Source organism: Salvelinus alpinus, chromosome 26, assembly GCF_045679555.1.
Source record: "Salvelinus alpinus chromosome 26, SLU_Salpinus.1, whole genome shotgun sequence".
Classification (NCBI taxonomy): Eukaryota; Metazoa; Chordata; class Actinopteri; order Salmoniformes; family Salmonidae; genus Salvelinus; species Salvelinus alpinus.
This window is the reverse complement of record NC_092111.1, coordinates 24,713,827-24,739,893: the sequence shown is the minus strand read 5'-3', so window position 1 is coordinate 24,739,893 and position 26,067 is coordinate 24,713,827. Positions and strand designations below refer to the sequence as shown.

At 46.2% G+C, this 26,067-nt stretch overlaps 1 protein-coding gene across 34 annotated transcripts in view; it reads left to right on the top strand.

Annotated features, from left to right (window-relative positions):
* The window catches only part of clasp2 (cytoplasmic linker associated protein 2), a 99,359-nt gene that overhangs the window by 10,598 nt on the left and 62,694 nt on the right, over positions 1 to 26,067 (top strand). For 33 of the 34 annotated variants that reach the window (XM_071368452.1, XM_071368449.1, XM_071368473.1 and 30 more), the window contains 4 exons: positions 407 to 498; positions 8,523 to 8,598; positions 13,203 to 13,300; positions 20,009 to 20,079. In XM_071368452.1, coding sequence (XP_071224553.1) covers positions 407 to 498; positions 8,523 to 8,598; positions 13,203 to 13,300; positions 20,009 to 20,079 — 337 coding nt within the window. Of the gene's footprint in view, positions 1 to 406; positions 499 to 8,522; positions 8,599 to 13,202; positions 13,301 to 17,539; positions 17,964 to 20,008; positions 20,080 to 26,067 lie in introns of those variants that run through there. The other variant, XM_071368477.1, reaches the window with a different exon arrangement.

Below are 26,067 nucleotides of genomic sequence, written 5' to 3'. Positions count from 1 at the left end.
AGCAGAACATCATTACAGCCACATTACATTATAACCTGATTACAACTAACTGGCTTTAATCAGGATATTTTACCCAGCTTGGGCTGCTGTGTAGAGGAGTTCAGGCGCAGAACTGTGAGAAGCTCACCTCAGAGAGCGAGAGTTTACAGCAACCAAAGCCCAGTCTCTCTCTCCGATTCTATCATTAATACATCATTCACCAAAGCTGCCTAGCTCTAGAATAACAGAGACAGTATCAGGACAGCAGCTCCCTCATCTGGACATAACCAGAACTGCATGGAAAATTACTTACACAGACAGACAGACTGTAAACTTCTTTATCAGTAATCTGCTGAGCCCCCTTCAGTTTGCCTCCCATAGACTCCTTCAATGTTAACTCTCTCTCAATCTCTATCTCTCTCTGTAGTATGTGTGGGAGAGGTTGCTTCCTGGTTTTAAACATAAGAATTTCCGCAGCAGAGAGGGGGTGTGTCTGGTTCTCTGCGCCACCCTCAACACGTGAGTACTTCCTCTTTCACCATCAATCACTTCCTGAGGTCACAGGTCATACGGAGAGGAAAGGAGAGAGAGGGTCATATACCACAGAACAGTATGAATCCCCCACTGCAGCTTACATGGGGCATAGGCTTATTTTTTGTGTGAGAGTGAGGGATAAAGACCCACACAACCCACTCTCTCCAGAATGACTCCTCTTACCTGGGTGAGAGAGTGAGGGATAAAGACCCACACAACCCACTCTCTCCAGAATGAATCCTCTTACCTGGGTGAGAGAGTGAGGGATAAAGACCCACACAACCCACTCTCTCCAGAATGACTCCTCTTACCTGGGTGAGAGAGTGAGGGATAAAGACCCACACAACCCACTCTCTCCAGAATGACTCCTCTTACCTGGGTGAGAGAGTGAGGGATAAAGACACACACAACCCACTCTCTCCAGAATGAATCCTCTTACCTGGGTGAGAGAGTGAGGGATAAAGACCCACACAACCCACTCTCTCCAGAATGAATCCTCTTACCTGGGTGTGAGAGTGAGGGATAAAGACCCACACAACCCACTCTCTCTCCAGAATGACTCCTCTTACCTGGGTGTGAGAGTGAGGGATAAAGACCCACACAACCCACTCTCTCCAGAATGAATCCTCTTACCTGGGTGAGAGAGTGAGGGATAAAGACCCACACAACCCACTCTCTCCAGAATGACTCCTCTTACCTGGGTGAGAGAGTGAGGGATAAAGACCCACACAACCCACTCTCTCCAGAATGACTCCTCTTACCTGGGTGAGAGAGTGAGGGATAAAGACCCACACAACCCACTCTCTCCAGAATGAATCCTCTTACCTGGGTGAGAGAGTGAGGGATAAAGACCCACACAACCCACTCTCTCTCCAGAATGACTCCTCTTACCTGGGTGTGAGAGTGAGGGATAAAGACCCACACAAACCACTCTCTCCAGAATGAATCCTCTTACCTGGGTGTGAGAGTCAGGGATAAAGACCCACACAACCCACTCTCTCTCCAGAATGACTCCTCTTACCTGAGTGTGAGAGTGAGGGATAAAGACACACACAACCCACTCTCTCCAGAATGAATCCTCTTACCTGGGTGAGAGAGTGAGGGATAAAGACCCACACAACCCACTCTCTCTCCAGAATGACTCCTCTTACCTGGGTGAGAGAGTGAGGGATAAAGACCCACACAACCCACTCTCTCTCCAGAAGAATCCTCTTACCTGGGTGAGAGAGTGAGGGATAAAGACCCTCACAACCCACTCTCTCTCCAGAAGAATCCTCTTACCTGGGTGAGAGAGTGAGGGATAAAGACCCACACAACCCAATCTCTCTCCAGAAGAATCCTCTTACCTGGGTGTGAGAGTGAGGGATAAAGACCCACACAACCCACTCTCTCCAGAATGAATCCTCTTACCTGGGTGTGAGAGTGAGGGATAAAGACCCACACAACCCACTCTCTCTCCAGAATGACTCCTCTTACCTGGGTGTGAGAGTGAGGGATAAAGACCCACACAACCCACTCTCTCCAGAATGAATCCTCTTACCTGGGTGAGAGAGTGAGGGATAAAGACCCACACAACCCACTCTCTCTCCAGAATGACTCCTCTTACCTGGGTGTGAGAGTGAGGGATAAAGACCCACACAACCACTCTCCAGAATGACTCCTCTTACCTGGGTGTGAGAGTGAGGGATAAAGACCCACACAACCCACTCTCTCTCCAGAAGAATCCTCTTACCTGGGTGTGAGAGTGAGGGATAAAGACCCACACAACCCACTCTCTCTCCAGAAGAATCCTCTTACCTGGGTGTGAGAGTGGGGGATAAAGACCCACACAACCACTCTCTCTCCAGAAGAATCCTCTTACCTGGGTGTGAGAGTGGGGGGATAAAGACCCACACAACCACTCTCTCTCCAGAAGAATCCTCTTACCTGGGTGTGAGAGTGAGGGATAAAGACCCACACAACCCACTCTCTCTCCAGAAGAATCCTCTTACCTGGGTGTGAGAGTGAGGGATAAAGACCCACACAACCACTCTCTCTCCAGAAGAATCCTCTTACCTGGGTGTGAGAGTGAGGGATAAAGACCCACACAACCCACTCTCTCTCCAGAAGAATCCTCTTACCTGGGTGTGAGAGTGAGGGATAAAGACCCACACAACCCACTCTCTCTCCAGAAGAATCCTCTTACCTGGGTGAGAGAGTGAGGGATAAAGACCCACACAACCCACTCTCTCTCCAGAAGAATCCTCTTACCTGGGTGTGAGAGTGAGGGATAAAGACCCACACAACCCACTCTCTCTCCAGAAGAATCCTCTTACCTAGGTGAGAGAGTGAGGGATAAAGACCCACACAACCACTCTCTCTCCAGAAGAATCCTCTTACCTGGGTGAGAGAGTGAGGGATAAAGACCCACACAACCCACTCTCTCTCCAGAAGAATCCTCTTACCTGGGTGAGAGAGTGAGGGATAAAGACCCACACAACCACACTCTCTCCAGAATGACTCCTCTTACCTGGGTGTGAGAGTGAGGGATAAAGACCCACACAACCCACTCTCTCTCCAGAAGAACCCTCTTACCTGGGTGAGAGAGTGAGGGATAAAGACCCACACAACCCACTCTCTCCAGAAGAATCCTCTTACCTGGGTGAGAGAGTGAGGGATAAAGACCCACACAACCCACTCTCTCCAGAAGAATCCTCTTACCTGGGTGAGAGAGTGAGGGATAAAGACCCACACAACCCACTCTCTCCAGAAGAATCCTCTTACCTGGGTGAGAGAGTGAGGGATAAAGACCCACACAACCCACTCTCTCCAGAAGAATCCTCTTACCTGGGTGAGAGAGTGAGGGATAAAGACCCACACAACCCACTCTCTCTCCAGAAGAATCCTCTTACCTGGGTGAGAGAGTGAGGGATTAAGACCCACACAACCCACTCTCTCCAGAAGAATCCTCTTACCTGGGTGAGAGAGTGAGGGATAAAGACCCACACAACCCACTCTCTCTCCAGAAGAATCCTCTTACCTGGGTGAGAGAGTGAGGGATAAAGACCCACACAACCACACTCTCTCCAGAATGACTCCTCTTACCTGGGTGTGAGAGTGAGGGATAAAGACCCACACAACCCACTCTCTCCAGAAGAATCCTCTTACCTGGGTGAGAGAGTGAGGGATAAAGACCCACACAACCCACTCTCTCTCCAGAAGAATCCTCTTACCTGGGTGAGAGAGTGAGGGATAAAGACCCACACAACCCACTCTCTCCAGAATAATCCTCTTACCTGGGTGAGAGAGTGAGGGATAAAGACCCACACAACCACTCTCTCTCCAGAAGAATCCTCTTACCTGGGTGAGAGAGTGAGGGATAAAGACCCCACACAACCCACTCTCTCTCCAGAAGAATCCTCTTACCTGGGTGAGAGAGTGAGGGATAAAGACCCACACAACCACACTCTCTCCAGAATGACTCCTCTTACCTGGGTGTGAGAGTGAGGGATAAAGACCCACACAACCCACTCTCTCCAGAAGAATCCTCTTACCTGGGTGAGAGAGTGAGGGATAAAGACCCACACAACCCACTCTCTCCAGAAGAATCCTCTTACCTGGGTGAGAGAGTGAGGGATAAAGACCCACACAACCCACTCTCTCCAGAAGAATCCTCTTACCTGGGTGAGAGAGTGAGGGATAAAGACCCACACAACCCACTCTCTCCAGAAGAATCCTCTTACCTGGGTGAGAGAGTGAGGGATAAAGACCCACACAACCCACTCTCTCCAGAAGAATCCTCTTACCTGGGTGAGAGAGTGAGGGATAAAGACCCACACAACCCACTCTCTCCAGAAGAATCCTCTTACCTGGGTGAGAGAGTGAGGGATAAAGACCCACACAACCCACTCTCTCTCCAGAAGAATCCTCTTACCTGGGTGAGAGAGTGAGGGATAAAGACCCACACAACCCACTCTCTCCAGAAGAATCCTCTTACCTGGGTGAGAGAGTGAGGGATAAAGACCCACACAACCCACTCTCTCTCCAGAAGAATCCTCTTACCTGGGTGAGAGAGTGAGGGATAAAGACCCACACAACCACACTCTCTCCAGAATGACTCCTCTTACCTGGGTGTGAGAGTGAGGGATAAAGACCCACACAACCCACTCTCTCCAGAAGAATCCTCTTACCTGGGTGAGAGAGTGAGGGATAAAGACCCACACAACCCACTCTCTCTCCAGAAGAATCCTCTTACCTGGGTGAGAGAGTGAGGGATAAAGACCCACACAACCCACTCTCTCCAGAATAATCCTCTTACCTGGGTGAGAGAGTGAGGGATAAAGACCCACACAACCCACTCTCTCTCCAGAAGAATCCTCTTACCTGGGTGAGAGAGTGAGGGATAAAGACCCACACAACCACACTCTCTCCAGAATGACTCCTCTTACCTGGGTGTGAGAGTGAGGGATAAAGACCCACACAACCACACTCTCTCCAGAATGACTCCTCTTACCTGGGTGTGAGAGTGAGGGATAAAGACCCACACAACCACTCTCTCTCCAGAATGACTCCTCTTACCTGGGTGAGAGAGTGAGGGATAAAGACCCACACTCTCTCCAGAATGACTCCTCTTACCTGGGTGTGAGAGTGAGGGATAAAGACCCACACAACCCACTCTCTCCAGAAGAATCCTCTTACCTGGGTGAGAGAGTGAGGGATAAAGACCCACACAACCCACTCTCTCCAGAAGAATCCTCTTACCTGGGTGAGAGAGTGAGGGATAAAGACCCACACAACCCACTCTCTCTCCAGAAGAATCCTCTTACCTGGGTGAGAGAGTGAGGGATAAAGACCCACACAACCCACTCTCTCCAGAAGAATCCTCTTACCTGGGTGAGAGAGTGAGGGATAAAGACCCACACAACCCACTCTCTCTCCAGAAGAATCCTCTTACCTGGGTGAGAGAGTGAGGGATAAAGACCCACACAACCACACTCTCTCCAGAATGACTCCTCTTACCTGGGTGTGAGAGTGAGGGATAAAGACCCACACAACCCACTCTCTCCAGAAGAATCCTCTTACCTGGGTGAGAGAGTGAGGGATAAAGACCCACACAACCCACTCTCTCTCCAGAAGAATCCTCTTACCTGGGTGAGAGAGTGAGGGATAAAGACCCACACAACCCACTCTCTCCAGAATAATCCTCTTACCTGGGTGAGAGAGTGAGGGATAAAGACCCACACAACCCACTCTCTCTCCAGAAGAATCCTCTTACCTGGGTGAGAGAGTGAGGGATAAAGACCCACACAACCACACTCTCTCCAGAATGACTCCTCTTACCTGGGTGTGAGAGTGAGGGATAAAGACCCACACAACCACACTCTCTCCAGAATGACTCCTCTTACCTGGGTGTGAGAGTGAGGGATAAAGACCCACACAACCACTCTCTCTCCAGAATGACTCCTCTTACCTGGGTGAGAGAGTGAGGGATAAAGACCCACACTCTCTCCAGAATGACTCCTCTTACCTGGGTGTGAGAGTGAGGGATAAAGACCCACACAACCCACTCTCTCCAGAAGAATCCTCTTACCTGGGTGAGAGAGTGAGGGATAAAGACCCACACAACCCACTCTCTCTCCAGAAGAATCCTCTTACCTGGGTGAGAGAGTGAGGGATAAAGACCCACACAACCCACTCTCTCCAGAAGAATCCTCTTACCTGGGTGAGAGAGTGAGGGATAAAGACCCACACAACCCACTCTCTCTCCAGAAGAATCCTCTTACCTGGGTGAGAGAGTGAGGGATAAAGACCCACACAACCACACTCTCTCCAGAATGACTCCTCTTACCTGGGTGTGAGAGTGAGGGATAAAGACCCACACAACCACACTCTCTCCAGAATGACTCCTCTTACCTGGGTGTGAGAGTGAGGGATAAAGACCCACACAACCCACTCTCTCCAGAAGAATCCTCTTACCTGGGTGTGAGAGTGAGGGATAAAGACCCACACAACCCACTCTCTCCAGAAGAATCCTCTTACCTGGGTGTGAGAGTGAGGGATAAAGACCCACACAACCCACTCTCTCCAGAAGAATCCTCTTACCTGGGTGTGAGAGTGAGGGATAAAGACCCACACAACCCACTCTCTCCAGAAGAATCCTCTTACCTGGGTGTGAGAGTGAGGGATAAAGACCCACACAACCCACTCTCTCCAGAAGAATCCTCTTACCTGGGTGTGAGAGTGAGGGATAAAGACCCACACAACCCACTCTCTCCAGAATGAATCCTCTTACCTGGGTGTGAGAGTGAGGGATAAAGACCCACACAACCCACTCTCTCCAGAAGAATCCTCTTACCTGGGTGTGAGAGTGAGGGATAAAGACCCACACAACCCACTCTCTCCAGAAGAATCCTCTTACCTGGGTGTGAGAGTGAGGGATAAAGACCCACACAACCCACTCTCTCCAGAAGAATCCTCTTACCTGGGTGTGAGAGTGAGGGATAAAGACCCACACAACCCACTCTCTCCAGAAGAATCCTCTTACCTGGGTGAGAGAGTGAGGGATAAAGACCCACACAACCCACTCTCTCCAGAATGAATCCTCTTACCTGGGTGAGAGAGTGAGGGATAAAGACCCACACAACCCACTCTCTCCAGAAGAATCCTCTTACCTGGGTGTGAGAGTGAGGGATAAAGACCCACACAACCCACTCTCTCCAGAAGAATCCTCTTACCTGGGTGTGAGAGTGAGGGATAAAGACCCACACAAACCACTCTCTCCAGAAGAATCCTCTTACCTGGGTGTGAGAGTGAGGGATAAAGACCCACACAACCCACTCTCTCCAGAAGAATCCTCTTACCTGGGTGTGAGAGTGAGGGATAAAGACCCACACAACCCACTCTCTCCAGAAGAATCCTCTTACCTGGGTGTGAGAGTGAGGGATAAAGACCCACACAACCCACTCTCTCCAGAAGAATCCTCTTACCTGGGTGTGAGAGTGAGGGATAAAGACCCACACAACCCACTCTCTCCAGATGACTCCTCTTACCTGGGTGTGAGAGTGAGGGATAAAGACCCACACAACCCACTCTCTCCAGAAGAATCCTCTTACCTGGGTGAGAGAGTGAGGGATAAAGACCCACACAACCCACTCTCTCCAGAAGAATCCTCTTACCTGGGTGAGAGAGTGAGGGATAAAGACCCACACAACCGACTCTCTCCAGAAGAATCCTCTTACCTGGGTGAGAGAGTGAGGGATAAAGACCCACACAACCCACTCTCTCTCCAGAAGAATCCTCTTACCTGGGTGAGAGAGTGAGGGATAAAGACCCACACAACCACTCTCTCCAGAAGAATCCTCTTACCTGGGTGAGAGAGTGAGGGATAAAGACCCACACAACCCACTCTCTCCAGAAGAATCCTCTTACCTGGGTGAGAGAGTGATTAGAGGTCAGAGTTGTTGGCTCTATAGTGACCTACCCTGAGTCCCACTCTGTCCACTTCTTCACTCATCTCCCAATTTTTTTATTTAACCTTTATTTAACTGGGCAAGTCAGTTAAGAACAACATCTTATTTACAATGACAGTCTAGGAACAGTGGGTTAACTGCCTTGTTCAGGGCAGAACGACAGAGTTTTACCTTGTTAGCTCGGGGATTTGATCTAGCAACCTTAAGGTTACTGGCTCAACGCTCTAACCACTAGGCTATCTGCCGCCCACTTAAAAGTATTGGACTGGTGTTAGGATTTAGGGAAGTGAAGTTGCACACTTCTGGAGAAAGTACTTGACTTGCAGGGTTAGTTTATGCTGCTAACACTACTCTAAGGCATGCACCACTCTCTAAAGCTAAAGCCTCTAGCATCTCCTCGCTAGTTGTAGCATCATCTCGCTAATAGCAACACTGTTGTGGTAAATTCTAAGCTGCTACGTAGCTAAAGGTCCCTCTATAGCCTACTGGTGAATGCTACTGAATGATGGTCGGTTACACAGCATAACTCATACCATCTCTCTCTCTTCACCCCCCCCTTAGGTATGGTGCTCAGCCTTTGAGTCTCAGTAAGATCGTTCCGTACCTCTGCACTCTGACAGGAGATCAGAACCCACAGGTAAGAGACGCTGCTTGAGGGTGAACCTGAATTGCTTTTTGTCCCCAGTCTGTCTCCCTGTCTGTATTTAAAGCCTAACATGTAGAGAGTGTTCAATCAAATGTATTTATAAAGCCCTTCTTACATCAGCTGATGTCTCAAAGTGCTGTACAGAAACCCAGCCCAAACAGCAAGCAATGCAGGTGTAGAAGCACGGTGGCTAGGAAAAACTCCCTAGAAAGGCCAAAACCTAGGAAGAAACCTAGAGAGGAACCAGGCTATGAGGGGTGGCCAGTCCTCTTCTGGCTGTGTTAATGTAACATAGAGAGGAAGCCCTGTTACAGACCTGCTATAGGTTTGAGTTCCGTTAAACACATTGTGGAGAACATAGAAGTTCTAATCATTGTGTTTCTATGGTGGAGTATACGGCAATACAGGAATGCCAGTGTGCTGGAGTTCCTTATTCTTACCGTTCACCCTGTTATTAGCCAGTCAATGGGAGACTGTTAAATAGCTGGGTGAGAGAGAACCCTGGTTTCACCACTGAAACATGAGGCCCCAACCCCGTCTCACAGAGGGATCAGTGTGTGTGTTTATTAAGGCTGGGAATTGCCAGGGACCTCACCATACGTTATCATCACGATACTTAGGTGCTGATACGATATGTATTGCAATTCTCAAGATTCTATATAAATTGCGATTCGATAACGTGATATTATTGCGAATCGATGTTCCTAACATATTGCTCAACATATGTCTGCTGCAGAGGGACGAGAGAGCCATTACAACGAGTTCTGATCAGTCAGGAAAATAAAAGTGCTGAAAACATGTTGGCTCCCTATTTGTTTGTTTTTTAAAGATGGAGAACAAGCTGCAGGTACAGCCAACTAGCGCAAAAATAATATTGCAGTATTGTCAAAACGATACAATTTATCATACATTTATATCCTGATATGTAACTATTGATTTTCTTTGTTGTTGATTTTTTTCGTCCCACCCAATCATTAGTGTCTTGGTCTGTCCCAGGGTTGAAATCTGTGCCTGTCAGCTACCCAATCATTATCCTCCTATACTCTAGGGATGTGACAAACTGATAATTTTTAAACTGCCATTTCTTTTTTGGTTTTCCATTAAAACGTTTAAAAATAAATCAGAAAATTCCACGTCTATTCACAATGCAGAAAAATGGTTCTGTTACGTATGACCTCAAGGACTGGGGAATGAACTTTATATCCACCGCAGTCATATCCCCTTGAAAGCACCTCTGCCACGGCATGGTTTGTCTGTAAGGTTACACTATGGATTTTTAAATGCCCACACAAACCTTCTCTGGAGATAGTTTCAAAGCGCCACTGAACGGGCATTTTACTTGTCCGTAAAGGAATGCCGCTTCCGAAGCGGGACTAACGTCCATCACTAGGCGACCAGAACTGTTAATCAAATACTCTGGAGCTGCCTGTGTATAGAACGTTTTCTCCTAAAGAAGTACTTTAAGTTCATTAAATACTGTGGCTTACCAAGACATTTAGTAGAAAGAACCCATCTTCCTCTTTGAATCGACTTAAGATTCAGTCTTTTTGAAACAGAGGAGACTTAGTTGCCGTACTTCCGAGAACACAAACATTTGCATCTTTCATAGCGAGCTAGCGAGGAACGGAGAGAGAGGGGAGGGGCACAGTCTAGGCAGGTCGGCCACCAGGCAGAAAGTCAGAACCGTGCACTAGGCCTATCTGTCGGCAAAACTGTATCTCGCAATTTCTTGGCTTGCAACGTTTCACAACGTCAGTAAAGCAGGGCCTATCATCAATGAATAGGCTAGGATACTCTACTAGAAACAGACCGAAGACTAAACACACACTCGCATCATTAGTGAAGAGAAGGAGCAGGCGAGCCAGCTGCATTAGTATTTTTCTATTTTGTGGACAACGTGGCCCTTTTATCTACTTCCCCAGTGTCAGATCAACTCCTTTATCTACTTCCCCAGTGTCAGATCAACTCTTATCTACTTCCCCAGTGTCAGATCAACTCCTTTATCTACTTCCCCAGTGTCAGATCAACTCTTTTATCTACTTCCCCACTGTCAGATCAACTCCTTTATCTACTTCCCCAGTGTCAGATCAACTCTTTTATCTACTTCCCCAGTGTCAGATCAACTCTTTTATCTACTTCCCCATTGTCAGATCAACTCTTTTATCTACTTCCCCAGTGTCAGATCAACTCCTTTATCTACTTCCCCAGTGTCAGATCAACTCTTATCTACTTCCCCAGTGTCAGATCAACTCCTGGATATCATTTTTTTTGTCACTGTCCAGTATGAAGGAAGTTGGAGGTAGTTTTTGAGCCAATGCTAACTAGCGTTTCCCATTGACTTCCAATTGCGCTGTCCGCTAGCATCCCAATTTCGTTAACTTTCACACCCCTACAACATGCAGTCCCGCCCACACACAAACCATTCTGCCTCTGCTCTCAGCCAATCAGAATTTAACACTTGCAGTATTCAGCCAATCACAGCACCAAGCCAATCACGTCTCGAGCGCATGGCTCATATGTGTGTGTACCCCACCCGCAGTGTTTTAATCCCACTCAAAGAGGAGTGGACCTAATCTGTGTGTTTATGGAAAATCCCCCTTTTAGCACAGTGCTAACACACACACACACACACACACACACACACACACACACACACACACACACACACACACACACACACACACACACACACACACTGGCACCATATGAATATACCCTGCCAAGTCCTGCAAGCCCAGTGAGAATGAAGGTTGTAAAGTCACATCTCACTGGGGGGTAAGAGGTGTGTGTGTTTGTGTGGGGGGGGGGGTTTAATGGAAAGTTCATGCATTATCCTCTGCCAATCAGTTATCTGAGGTCACTCATCCTGTCTGTCCTGACCACACACACTCCTGACGGTGTGTGTGTGAAGGAAGTTGGAATTCTGATGGGCTGAGCACAGAGGCAGAATGGGTTGTGTGTGGGCGGGACTCAACAGCCTTGGTTTCTCTAATGACTGCCTCGCCTGGTTCACTAACTACTTCTCAGACAGAGTTCAGTGTGTCAAATCGGAGGGCCTATTGTCCGGACCTCTGGCAGTCTCTATGGGGCTGCCACAGGGTTCAATTCTCAGGCCGACTCTTTTCTCTGTATAAATCAATGATGTCGCTCTTGCTACAGGTGATTCTCTGATCCACCTCTACGCAGACGACACCATTCTGTATAAATCTGGCCCTTCTTTGGACACTGTGTTAACAAACCTCCAAACGAGCCTCACTGCCATACAACACTCCTTCCGTGGCCTCCAACTGTTCTTAAATGCTAGTAAAACTAAATACATGCTCTTCAACCGATCGCTGCCCGCACCCGCCCGACTAGCATCACTACTCTGGACGGTTCTGACTTAGAATATGTGGACAACTACAAATACCTAGGTGTCTGGTTAGACTGTAAACTCTCCTTCCAGACTCATATTAAGCATCTCCATTCCAAAATTAAATCTAGAATCAGCTTCCTATTTCGCAACAAAGCCTCCTTCACTCATGCTGCCAAACATACCCTCATAAAACGGACTATCCTACCGATCCTTGACTTTGGCGATGTCATTTACAAAATAGCCTCCAACACTCTACTCAGCAAATTGGATGCAGTCTCACAGTGCCATCCATTTTGTCACCAAAGCCCCTTATACTACCCACCACTGCGACCTGTATGCTCTCGTTGGCTGGTCCTCGCTACATATTCGTCGCCAAACCCATTGGCTCCAGGTCATCTATAATTCTTTGCTAGGTAAGCTCCGCCTTATCTCAGCTCACTGGTCACCATAGCAACACCCACCCGCAGCACACGCTCCAGCAGGTATATTTAATCTGGTCATCCCCAAAGCCAACACCCCCTTTGGCCGCCTTTCCTTCCAGTTCTCTGCTGCCAATCACTGGAACGAATTGCAAAAATGACTGAACCTGGAGACCCATATCTCCCTCACTAACTTTAAGCATCAGCTGTCAGAGCAGCTTACCGATCTCTGCAGCTGTACACAGCCCATCCTGTAAATAGCCCATCCAACCAACTTCCTCCTTACTTCATTTGCACACACTGTATTACAGATTTTCGATTGTGTTATTGACTGTACGTTTGTTTATCCCATGTGTAACTCTGTGTTGTTGTTTGTGTCGCACTGCTTTGCTTTATCTTGGCCAGGTCGCAGTTGTAAATGAGAACTTGTTCTCAACTAACTCTAAATAAAGGTGAAATAAAAAAAAACGGTGACCTTAGTGGGAGAACTCACTGACCCTCTGAGTCCCTGGCTGTCTGTACTGTTAACTCCTCTCTGAGTCCCTGGCTGTCTGTACTGTTAACTCCTCTGGCTACTATCCACAGTTTGAGTTATGATGCTCCTGTTTAGAGTCAAGAGCCAATAGGATGCTTATGTTTAGAGTTAAGAGCCAATAGATGTTTAATGCTACAGTAATTCTTATCTCCATCTGCTATTTGACTAAAATGTGAATAATATGAAATATGATATTTAAGTGTTTAGATAATAATGATACTGGATAAATAAAGATAAAATCCAAAGACGAGATAATATTGTGGGATGTTGTGTGTCCTGTGTGCAGGTGCGTGAGGCTGCCACAGCATCGCTGGTGGATGTGTATCGCCACATAGGAGAGAGAGTCAGAGCCGACCTGGGAAAGAGAGGCCTGCCTGCCACACGGTGAGTGTTTGTCTGTGTGTGTGTGTGCTTGTGGTGTGTGTATACTACAATATATTTTGTATGTGCCATGTATGGGTTGTCACTAGAGGTCGACCGATTATGATTTTTCAACACCGATACCGATTATTGGAGGGCCAAAAAAGGCAGATACCGATTAATCGGCCGATTTTTATTTATATATATATATTTGTAATAATGACAATTACAACAAAATAAAAGTGTTCATTCAGTATTAACTTAATATAATACATAAATAAAATCAATTTAGTCTCAAATAAATAATGAAACATGCTAAATTTGGTTTAAATAATGCAAAAACACAGTGTTGGAGAAGAAAGTGCAATATGTGTCATGTAAAAAAGCTAATATTTAAGTTCCTTGCTCAGAACATATGAAAGCTGGTGGTTCAATATTCCCAGTTAAGAAGTTTTAGGTTGTAGTTATTATAGGAATTATGACGCGTCGACTATTTCTCTCTATACCATTTGTATTTCATATACCCTTGACTATTGGATGTTCTAATAGTCACTTTAGTATTGCCACCCTAATCTCAGGAGTTGATAGGCTTGAAGTCATAAACAGCGCTGTGAAGCAAGCATTGCTAAGAGCTGCTGGCAAACGCAGTAAAGTTTGAATCCATGCTTACGAGCCTGCTGCCGCCTACCAACGCTGAGTCAGACTGCTCTATCAAGTCATAGACTTAATTATAATATAATAAACACAGAAATACGAGCCGTTGGTCATTAATATGGTCAAATCCAGAAACTATCCTTTTGAAAACGAAACGTTTATTCTTTCAGTAAAAATACGGTTCCGTATTTTATCGAATGGGCGGCAAACCCTAAGTCTAAATATTGCTGTTACATTGCACAACCTTCAATGTTCTGTCATCATTTTAGCAAATTAGTTCGCAACGAGCCAGGCGGCCCAAACTGTTGCATATACCCTGACTCTGCGTGCAATGAACGCAAGAGAAGTGACACAATTTCCCTAGTTAATATCGCCTGCTAACATTAATTTCTTTTAACTAAATATGCAGGTTTAAAAAAATATACTTCTGTGTTTTGATTTTAAGAAAGCATTGATGTTTATGGTTAGGTACGTGCAACGATTGTGTTTTTTTTCGCGAATGCGCTTTTGTTAACTTCTTATGGCTGCAATCCCGGTAAGGGGATGATATGACAACAGCCAGTGAAAGTGCAGGGCGCCAAATTCAAAACAACAGAAATCTCATAATTAAAATTCCTCAGACATACATGTGTCTTATACCATTTTAAAGGTAATCTTGTTGTTAATCCCACCAAAGTGTCCGATTTCAAATATGCTTTTCAGCGAAGGCACTACAAACAATTATGTTAGGTCACACCAAAACACAATAAGCACAGCCATTTTTCCAGCGAAAGATAGCAGTCACAAAAAGCACAAATAGATATAAAATTAATTACTAACCTTTGATGATCTTCATCAGATGACACTCATAGGACTTCATGTTACACAATACATGTATGTTTTGTTTGATAAAGTTCATATTTATATAGAAAAATCTGAGTTTACATTGGCGCGTTACATTCACTAGTTCCAAAAACATCCAGTGATAGTGCATAGCCACATCGTTTCAACAGAAATACTCATCATAAATGTAGATGATAATACAAGTTATACACATGGAATTATAGATATACCTCTCCTTAATGCAACCGCTGTGTTAGATTTCCCAAAAACTTTTTCGGAAAAAGCAAACCATGCAATAATCTGAGACGGAGCTCAGAACAAGAGTCAAATTAGCCGCCATGTTGGAGTCAAAAGAAACCAGAAATTACATGATAAATATTCCCTTACCTTTGATGATCTTCATCAGAATGCACTACCAGGAATCCCAGGTCCACAATAAATGCTTGATTTGTTCGATAATGTCCGTTATTTATGTCCAATTAGCTACTTTGGTTAGCGCGTTTGGTAAACAATTCCAAAGTCACAAAGCGCGTTCACTAAAACATGACAAAATGTCCAAAAGTTCCGTAACAGTCAGTAGAAACATGTCAAACGATGTATTGAATCAATCTTTAGAATGTTGTTAAGGGCCTCCCGGGTGGCGCAGTGGTCTAGAGCACTGCATCGCAGTGCTATGCTGCGCCACCAGAGTCTGGGTTCGCGCCCAGGCTCTGTCGCAGCCGGCCGCGACCGGGAGGTCCGTGGGGCGACGCACAATTGGCTTAGCGTCGTCCGGGTTAGGGAGGGTTTGGCCGGTAGGGATATCCTTGTCTCATCGCGCTCCAGCGACTCCTGTGGCGGGCCGGGCGCAGTGCGCGCTAACCGAGGGGGGCGGGTGCACGGTGTTTCCTCCGACACATTGGTGCGGCTGGCTTCCGGGTTGGAGGCGCGCTGTGTTAAGAAGCAGTGCGGCTTGGTTGGGTTGTGCTTCGGAGGACGCATGACTTTCGACCTTCGTCTCTCCCGAGCCCGTACGGGAGTTGTAGCGATGAGACAAGATAGTAATTACTAGCGATTGGATACCACTAAAAAATTGGGGAGAAAAGGGGATAAAAAAAAAAGAAGAAAAAAAAAATGTTGTTAAAATATATCTTGAATAACGTTCCAACCGGAGAATTACATTGACTTCAGATGAGCGATGGAACGGAGCTGCCTCTTGTGAGCGCGCGTGGTCAAACAATGTTCACCTCATGGCAGTGGTGACTCATTCCTGTCTCCTTCGGCCCCCCTTCACAGTATAGTCATCAGACAAAGTTCTACAGACTGTTGACATCTAGTGGAAGCCGTAGGAAGTGAATACTCATTCATATCTCGCTGTGATTTCAATGGGATCTTGGTTGAAACTCGACCAGCCTCAGAATTTCCACTGAGGAGCAGGCCGTTTACTTTGGGCACCTTTCATCCAAGCTACTCAATACTGCCCCTGCAGCCATAAGAAGTTAAATCATCCCCCGTTTGGCGAATGCCGATTACCGATTTGTTATGAAAACTTGAAATTGTCCCTAATTAATCGGCCATGCCGATTATTCGATCAACTTCTAGTTGTCACACCATTGTAGTTGACAGTTTTTGGAGAAACCTGTTGAATGCTGGCCTGTTTAAAAAACTGGCAGTTCTCTCTGGCTGGTCTCCGTGGGTTTTGTTGCCATGTACTTTATTAGTGAATGACGAGTGTCCAAAGTGGTTTTGACTGGGAATACTAAATGTATTGGCTCGGTCTCTGTCCACACCATGCTCCACTCTGCCCCTCTGACAGTCACACACAGAGACACTTTATACTGGACAATACAAAGAGTGAAGGGGAGGAAAGGAAGAGAGGGAGAAAGCAAAAGGGGAGGAGAGACAGAGAAAGTGGGAGAGGGCACTGGACAATACAGAGAGGAAGAGAGGGAGAAGGGGAGGAGTGTGCAGTCTCTGAAGAGCTCCATTGAGGGACTTGCTCTGGTCACCGTGGTTACCATAATAAGGAGCCTGGAGTGTTGTCATTCTGAGCACAGTCTCCCCTCTCTCTCTTTCTCACACTCCATCTCTCTTTCTCTCCTGTATGAATAAATAGCGTGTCTGTGTTGTCTGTCACATGTTGTGATGTTAACTGATACAAACACTGTCTGGGAGAGAACATTCTATTCAGTGAGAGCTTTGTCTGCTTAAGCCTGTTTTAGAGAAGTGTGTGTGTGTGTGCTAGTGGAATGGGGGTGCAGCCAGAGGCCTAGATGACCAGATCACATATCAGGAAAAGGTCAAAGAGAAGGGGGAGTGGGAGATGGACAGAGAGAGAGGCAGAGAGGAGGATGAGATATGTAGAGCTGGGATAAGAAAGAGGTGGAAAGGGAATGATTTTGAGAAAGAAAGATGATTGGGGGATCGGGTGAGAGAGAGAGAAGTCTTTACATGTGTGCGCTTTGGCCAGGAGTGGAGAGGGAAGGAGAAGACGAAGCGGTATCTATGATAAATGTGACAAACGAAAGGAGTGGAAAAAGGAAAGACTGGGAGGAAATGTGATGAGGGAGGGAGGGAGGGAAGGGCAGCTTTTCTCTCCCTGTGCTGGCAGTGCCAAAGCCCCTCCCTCTTTTGAAATCTGTGTGTGTTCTGTGTGGGAGGTTATGTGAAGGGGAACAGCATATCTGCGCTGTCACACAAACACTGCCCTGCTCCATGTCATACAAAACACACACAAAGCCTTTCCCTGAGATTGATCCTTTTCCGGTGGTGTATGTGTCTGAGAGATGATGGGTGGTGCTTCGTCGCGTGCCGCGTAATATGCGTTTGTCTCCTGCTGTTTCTTTCTTCCCCGTTCCTCCTCCCTACCTCTCTTGCCCCCTCCCTCTTTAATTTGCTCCCTCTCCCTCCTTCCGTCTCTGAGTCACTGCACCATGTTGGATACAAAGAGCAGAGGACTCCAGCGTGACAGTAGCACGGGAGCTACCGCTACGCTACGCAGCAACACACTGACCCATTAATCATCCCATATGGAAATTATATCGCTATGCTCATTTGGATAACGGCTAGGGTACACTACGCTATGCTAATTCGGAGCATAAATCAATATGGAAATGCTAATGTCGGCTAATTGTTGAGCGGTGCGGAAATGCTACGCAGCTGAGGAGCCTATCGCTAATCGTCAGTAATCAGGAGAGCTAAGCTGTCTGGGGGTTTGACTGCTAGAAGGACGGTGTGTATGCACACACACACAAACACACACACACGCACACTTTTGCTCTGGTCTTATCGTTATTAATCTCAACCTTATCCTTTGGGGAGGGTGTGTGTGTGTAAGTAATAATGTGTGTGTTTTGTTACAAACAGATGTACTGGTATGTGGTAGCTGACGTGACCAGAGTGTGTGTGTGTAGCAAATGTTACAGACGGTCTGTCTGTGACGTCGTAGACTTCGTTAGGATTCCTGCGGTGCTGTGTTATTGAGATTGTTCTGAGCTTCAGGCTGAGCATCACTATCTTCTGTTCCTACTCCAACACTCTCATTAACCTCTTTGGGATATTCGGGATGCTAGCGTCCCACCTCAACAACAGCCAGTGAAAACAACAGAAATCCCATAATTAAAATTCCTCAGACATATAAGTATTTTACACCATTTTAAAGATAAACTTGTTGTAAATGCAGCCACAGTGTCCGATTTCAAAAAGGCTTTACGACGAAAGCACACCAAACGATTATGTTAGGTCAGCACCTAGTCACAAAAAACACAGCCATTTTTCCAGACAAAGAGAGGAGTCACAAAAAGCAGAAATGGAGATAAAATGAATCACTAACCTTTGATGATCTTCATCAGATGACACTCATAGGACTTCATGTTACACAATACATGTATGTTTTGTTCAATAAAGTTCATATTTATATCCAAATATCTCAGTTTACATTGGCACATTATGTTCAGTAATGTTTTGCCTCCAAAACATCCGGTGATTTTGCAGAGAGCCACATCAATTTACAGAAATACTCATAATAAACATTGCTAAAAGATACAATTGTTATGCGTGGAATTATAGATAAACTTCTCCGTAATGCAACCGCTGTGTCAGATTTCCAAAAAAAAAACGGAAAAAGCACACCATGCAATAATCTGAGTACAGCGCTCAGACACAAAAACAAGCTATACAGATACCCGCCATGTTGTGGAGTCAACAGAAGTCAGAAATAGCATTATAAATATTCACTTACCTTTGATGATCTTCATCAGAATGCACTCTCAGGAATCCCAGTTCCACAATAAATGTTTGTTTTGTTCGATAAAGTCCATAATTTATATCCAAATACCTCCTTTTTGTTTGCGCGTTTAGTACACAAATCCAAACTCAGGAGGCGCGGGCAAGTCCAGGCGAAAGTTCATACGAAAAGTCATATTACAGTTCGTAGAAACATGTCAAACGAAGTATAGAATCAATCTTTAGGATGTTTTTATCATAAATCTTTAATAATGTTTCAACCGGAGAATTCCTTTGTCTGTAGAAGTGCAATGCAACGCAGCTAACTCTCACGGGAGCGCGTGAGACTGAGCTCGTGGCACTCTGCCAGACCCCTGACTCAAACAGCTCTTATTCCCCCCTCCTTCACAGTAGAAGCATCAAACAAGGTTCTAAAGACTGTTGACATCTAGTGGAAGCCTTAGGAAGTGCAATATGACACCATAGACACTGTGTATTTGATAGGCAATGACTTGAAAAACTACAAACCTCAGATTTCCCACTTCCTGGTTGGATTTTTTCTCAGGTTTTTGCCTGCCATATGATTTCTGTTTTACTCACAGACATCATTCAAACAGTTTTAGAAACTTCAGAGTGTTTTCTATCCAAATCTACTAAGTATATGCATATTCTAGCTTTTAGGACTGAGTAGCAGGCAGTTTACTCTGGGCACCTTTTTATCCAAGCTACTCAATACTGCCCCCCTGTCCCAAAGAAGTTAATGGCAATGAGAAGATGTCTGGATGATCAGCATGCTGTCACTATTAATGTCCTCAATAGGAGTAGAGCTCTGTTTCCACACAGTAATACTAGTCATGTCGGTGTGTTTGTGAGTTAGGGTCAGAGGTAGGTTCCGATGCTGATGCTTCACTTTTGCTTGGGAGAGTCATGTTAGTAGCATGTGAGACACACCCACCTTCAGACAACACGTGTTGCTGTATTCTCTCTCCTCTCACGCTACTCATATGTTGCTGTGTGTGTGTTCTGACTACCTTTCCCAACTCTTGCCTCCAGGTTACAGACAATATACGGGCGTTTTGATGAAGCGTTGAATTCTGGGAACATGGCGCTCAGCCCCAGTCACGGTGAGTCTCTCCCTCCCTCATTTTCATTGCTGCTTTTTTGTCTTTGTGCTGTTTGTCCCTCTTTGCCCCCCGTGTGGGGCTAGTGCTGTGGTCTGGCTGATCTTGTGGCTGTGTGTGTCTAGAAAGTCTGTCAGAGGGTCCAATAGGATTACTAGTCTAATCTCTCAGGAGTTTCGTCTCCAGACTTCAGATATCTGGTGTCTGGTTGGACCAAATCCCTGCCTAGCAACACAAGAACTGCTGCTGTTACCAGGCAGTTGGAATGTTTTTTGGTTGTAAAATTGTAGTTAGGTTTAAGGTTGTACTTTGGTCGTAAAGTTGTGCTTTTGTTGTATTTTTGTAGTTTGGTTATATATTTAAGTAATAAGGCACGAGGAGGTGTGGTATATGACCATATATCACAAACCCCAGAGGTGCCTTATTGCTTTATAAACTGGTTACCAACATAATTACAACAGTACAAATATTTGCTGTGCCATACCCATGGTATACGGTCTGATATACCAAGGCTTTCAGCCAATCAGCATTCAGGGCTCAAACCACCCAGTTTGTAATTGTAGTTTGGTTGTATAGTGGTAGTGTGGTTGTAAAGTGGTTGTATAGTGGTTGTGTGGTTGTATAGTGGTTGTGTGGTTGTATAGTGGTTGTGTGGTTGTATAGTGGTTGTGTGGTTGTATAGTGGTTGTGTGGTTGTATAGTGGTTGTGTGGTTGTATAGTGGTAGTGTGGTTGTATAGTGGTAGTGTGGTTAATTTGGTTTTGAATTTGGTTGTGGAGTTGTTGCTTTTTTGTTTATAAAGATTTGCAGTTGTAGTCTACAATTTGTCTAATTGTATTGTACAGTTTTTTTGTGGAGTTGTAGTTTGGATGTAAAGTTGTAGTTTTCAGTTGTCTACAGTTTGTATTGTATTTGTTGTACTGTAATTTGTCTGTTCCTTAGTCAGTCTCTCTATACGCAGTCTGTTGAGGTGCTTTTATCCTGAGGGGATCACAGAGGGGGTTAAGACATGGAGGGGTAAGGTTGCTATGATACCGTGTCCAGTGGCAGCATGGGGTGGTTAGGTTTAACCCTTGCACTCCCAGGGGTTTCAGTTCGGATCCCTTCAGAGAGGGCAGTGAGCTTTGGGCTCCTAGTCCACCTGCAGAGACACTGGAAGGTCAGTCCTAGCTCTCGTTCTGTCCCATTCTGATGTGGACTCTGTTTCCCCCCCCAAACAGTACAGAACAGGACAGAACATACAATATCAGTCAAACACACACACACACACACACACACACACACACACACACACACACACACACACACCATCAGCCAAACACAGCACACACATTTAGAACACAGTAAAGCAAGAGGAAGCCAGACTGCATTGTCAGGGATGAAGAGCACACACACACTGACTGTGGGGCTGTTATTATTCTGAAGGCTCAACACAGCTGTTGCTGGGAGGCACAGGGGGAGCCACAGAGGGAAGGGGAAAGAGGGAGGCGAGAGAGAGGGATGGAGGGAAGGGGAAGAGAGAGAGAGAGAGAGTGAGAGAGAGCTCTGCAGTTGTACAAGCCAGGGCCTCAGAGCTGTGCTTGTCACTGCTTTCCCTGATTCATCATGACAGAGGGAACGAGAGAGAGCAAGCAAATGAAGGAAAACTGAAGAGAGGGGAGAGAATTTCTCTACACACTTATTATGGCGGTCGGAGGCGAGGGATACTGTGTGTGTGTGTGTGTGTGTGTGTGTGTAATCTTTGGCTCTGGAGTGAAATCGGTTTAGGGAGTTACTCTGAGTTCCTTAAAATGTCTGGGGATAGTTTGAGTGTATGTGAGTGGGATTGAGTTCTCTTTGTCCCTCCCTACTCCCTCTTCTCCCCCAACTCTCTCCCTCCCTACTCCCTCTTCTCTCCCAACTCTCTCTCTCCCAACTCTCTCTCTCCCAACTCTCTCTCTCCCTACTCCCTCTTCTCTCCCTACTCCCTCTTCTCTCCCAACTCTCTCTCTCTCCCTACTCCCTCTTCTCTCCCTACTCCCTCTTCTCTCCCAACTCTCTCTCTCTCCCTACTCCCTCTTCTCTCCCAACTCTCTCTCTCCCTACTCCCTCTTCTCTCCCAACTCTCTCTCTCTCCCTACTCCCTCTTCTCTCCCAACTCTCTCTCTCTCCCTACTCCCTCTTCTCTCCCAACTCTCTCTCTCTCCCTACTCCCTCTTCTCTCCCAACTCTCTCTCTCTCCCTACTCCCTCTTCTCTCCCAACTCTCTCTCTCTCCCTACTCCCTCTTTTCTCCCAACTCCCTCTTCTCTCCATACTCCCTCTTCTCTCCATACTCCCTCTTCTCTCCATACTCCCTCTTCTCTCCATACTCTCTCTTCTCTCCATACTCTCTCTTCTCTCCATACTCTCTCTTCTCTCCATACTCTCTCTTCTCTCCCAACTCTCTCTTCTCTCCCAACTCTCTCTTCTCTCCCAACTCTCTCTTCTCTCCCAACTCTCTCTTCCCTCCCAACTCTCTCTCCCTCCCAACTCTCTCTCCCTCCCAACTCTCTCTCCCTCCCAACTCTCTCTCCCTCCCAACTCTCTCTCCCTCCCAACTCTCTCTCCCTCCCAACTCTCTCTCCCTCCCTACTCCCTCTTCTCTCCCAACTCTCTCTCTAGTAGTTTGTAGGTCAGGTGTGTGTAGGTAGGACACTGGGTGTCTTTGGTGAGAGAGAGGTTTTATTTAAGACTGTTAGACTTTGGGACTGAAACTCACATTTAAGGTGTGTGTGTGTGTGTGAGAGAGAGGGTAATGTGTGTCACGGCTGCTGGCTTCTCTCTGTGCCTCACTGAAATGTAAGAACACACGCACTACACAGTAGTCCTAGTAGCCCAGAGTAATTGAGTGCACTGCAAACTGACCCTCAGTAGCTTCATCAGCTGCTTAGTGGTGCATTGTTGACACACACACACACACACACACACACACACACACACACACACACACACACACACACACACACACAGACAAGCTCATTCTGCCTCGATGCCTCTCCGTCTCTGCAGAGGATAGCGTGACCCCGTTTCCAGGGTAGCCTGTTTCCACGGTTACGCTGCCATTTTATTATTATGGCCTATCCCTCTTCTTGACCTGGAAATGGAACGGTTTAGTGTCTGTGCTGCTCGTCTCCTTGTTTCCTAACCTCATCTCCTTGTTTCATCTACTTGTTCAATTTGCTTGTTTCCTCATCTCCTTGTTTCATATCATTGCATCCTTGTTTCCTCTCCATCTCCTTGTTTCATATCCTAGTCTCCTCTTTTCATCTCCTTGTCTCCTAGTCTCACAGATTTCTATCGTATTGCGTCCATCTCCAAAACGAAGACAACCAAGGAGAATCATCCTTCGTCATAGTACTGTATTTAAACATACTGTTATGGCATTTTAGGGCAGTATTGCTATCAAGGCATGTCCGGCTCCACGTTGGGTATTTATTGATATCCTCGTCACATACTATGTATTGGCTGTTCATATGTGGAACTGTGTTGGCATGTTTAGTCAGTCGGCTTGTGTGGATTGGATCTGTGTCTGTGTCACACGGGCCTGACTCCTGCCCGGGCGTGAAAATATGTTTATAACGTGTGCTTCTGCAGCTTAGAACAGATTACCATACACACACACACACGTGATGTTGGTACAGAAGGGCCTCGATGTACTAATCCTGTTCCTGAGTGTGTTGTGTTCCTAGCTAGCTAACGTTCTAGTTTCCAAACGAAAGTTCACTAGTTCGAATCCCCGAGCTGACAGTGAAAAATCTGTCTGTGTCCTTGAGCAAGGCACTCAACCCTAATTGCTCCTGGGTATAAGTTGATGGCGGACCCTGGCCTTGACCCCACTCTCCGAGGGTGTCTCAGGGAGATTTGGGATAGGCAAAAAAAACATTTCCAATTCACAAATGTGTACTAATACAATTAGAACAGGATTAGTACATCGAGGCCCTTCTGTACCAACATCTAATACAATTAGTACATGAGGGAAATAGGACAAATATGAACACACACTGCTGTGTGCAGTCAGAGTGCTCTGTCTCTAGTTTAGTGTGAGTGATATAGCAACTGTCAGTCTTCCATCCAAGAGTCTTCTTCCTTTTGTTTTTGTTGTTTCACAGATAAAGGCTAGTGCTGCCCCCCTGTGGACACAAACACATTTTTGTAGAGCATTGACAAAATGCCTGTTTTGTGTGTATGTGTCTGTGAGATGGTTGTGTGTGTGTGTGTGTGTGTGTGTGTGTCTGTGAGATGGTTGTGTGTGTGTGTGTGTGTGTGTGTGTGTCTGTGAGATGGTTGTGTGTGTGTCTGTGAGATGGTTGTGTGTGTGTCTGTGAGATGGTTGTGTGTGTGTCTGTGAGATGGTTGTGTGTGTGTCTGTGAGATGGTTGTGTGTGTGTCTGTGAGATGGTTGTGTGTGTGTGTGTGTCTGTGAGATGGTTGTGTGTGTGTGTGTGTCTGTGAGATGGTTGTGTGTGTGTGTGTCTGTGAGATGGTTGTGTGTGTGTGTGTCTGTGAGATGGTTGTGTGTGTGTGTGTCTGTGAGATGGTTGTGTGTGTGTGTCTGTGAGATGGTTGTGTGTGTGTGTCTGTGAGATGGTTGTGTGTCTGTGAGGTGGTTGTGTGTGTCTGTGAGGTGGTTGTGTGTGTGTGTGGTCTTGTTCTTCTATTCTAGTGGGTACCTAAAATCCCCCCCCCCCCCCCCCACACACACACACACACACACACACACACAAGGATTTTCGGTACACAAGGATAGTAAAACAATATTCTCCCTTGTGACTACATTTCTCACTTCCTCATGAGGACAAAGGCTATTTTAAGCTTTAGAGTTACAATTAGGGTTAGAGGTTAGGTTAGTGAAAATAGGATTTTGAATGGAAATATATTTTATGTGTGTGCTCGCATGTAGTTATTTTACAATGCTCCACCAAATTTGTGTTGCTTGCTGTGTGGTTTTGTTACGGATGTATTTTTTGGCTGTGTGTGTGACGTTCTCAGAATGTGGATTATGTTTCCCCTCTTCCCTGCATGGGAATGACTCTGGGATCATTTTCACCTGGATTGGGGATTGGAGAGTGTGTGTTTGCCTCTGCATGTTTGGTTTGTTTATCTGAAACCCAAAAGTATTTTTTCAGATTGGGGACTGGGGAGTTTTAGTTCTGGTTTTAGTTCTGCCTGTAGCAGCTAGTAGATATGTGGATTATAACGGAGCATATCACCTCACTCACATTCTACACTGGGTGTTTAAAACATTAGGAACACCTGCTCTTTCCATGACAAATCAAATGTTATTAGTCAAATGCGCCGAATACAACAGGTGTAGACCTTACAGTGAAATGCTTATTTACAAGCCCCTAACCAACAATACAGTTAAGAAATAAAAGGAACACGTAATTAAAGAGCAGCAGTAAAATAAGAATAGCGAGACTATATACAGGGGGGTACATGGTACAGACTCAATGTGCGGAGGCACCGGTTAGTTGAGGTAATATGTATATGAAGGTAGAGTTATTAAAGTGACTATGCATAGATGATAACAATAGAGAGTAGCAGCGGTGTAAAAGAGGGGGTGGGCAATGCAAATAGTCTGGGTAGCCATTTGATTAGGTGTTCAGGAGTCTTATGGCTTGGGGGTAGAAGCTGTTTAGAAGCCTCTTGGACCTAGACTTGGCGCTCCGGTACCGCTTACTGTGCAGTAGCAGAGAGAACAGTCTATGACTGGGGTGGCTGGAGACTTTGACCATTTTTAAGGCCTTCCTCTGACACCGCCTGGTATAGGGGTCCTGGATGACAGGAAGCTTGGCCCCAGTGGTGTACTGGGCCGTACGCACTACCCTCTGTAGTGCCTTGCGGTCAGAGGCCGAGCAGTTGCCATACCAGGTGGTGATGCAACCAGTCAGGATGCTCTCTGGTGCAGCTGTAGAACCTTTTGAGCATCTGAGGACCCATGACAAATCTTTTCAGTCTCCTGAGGGGGAAT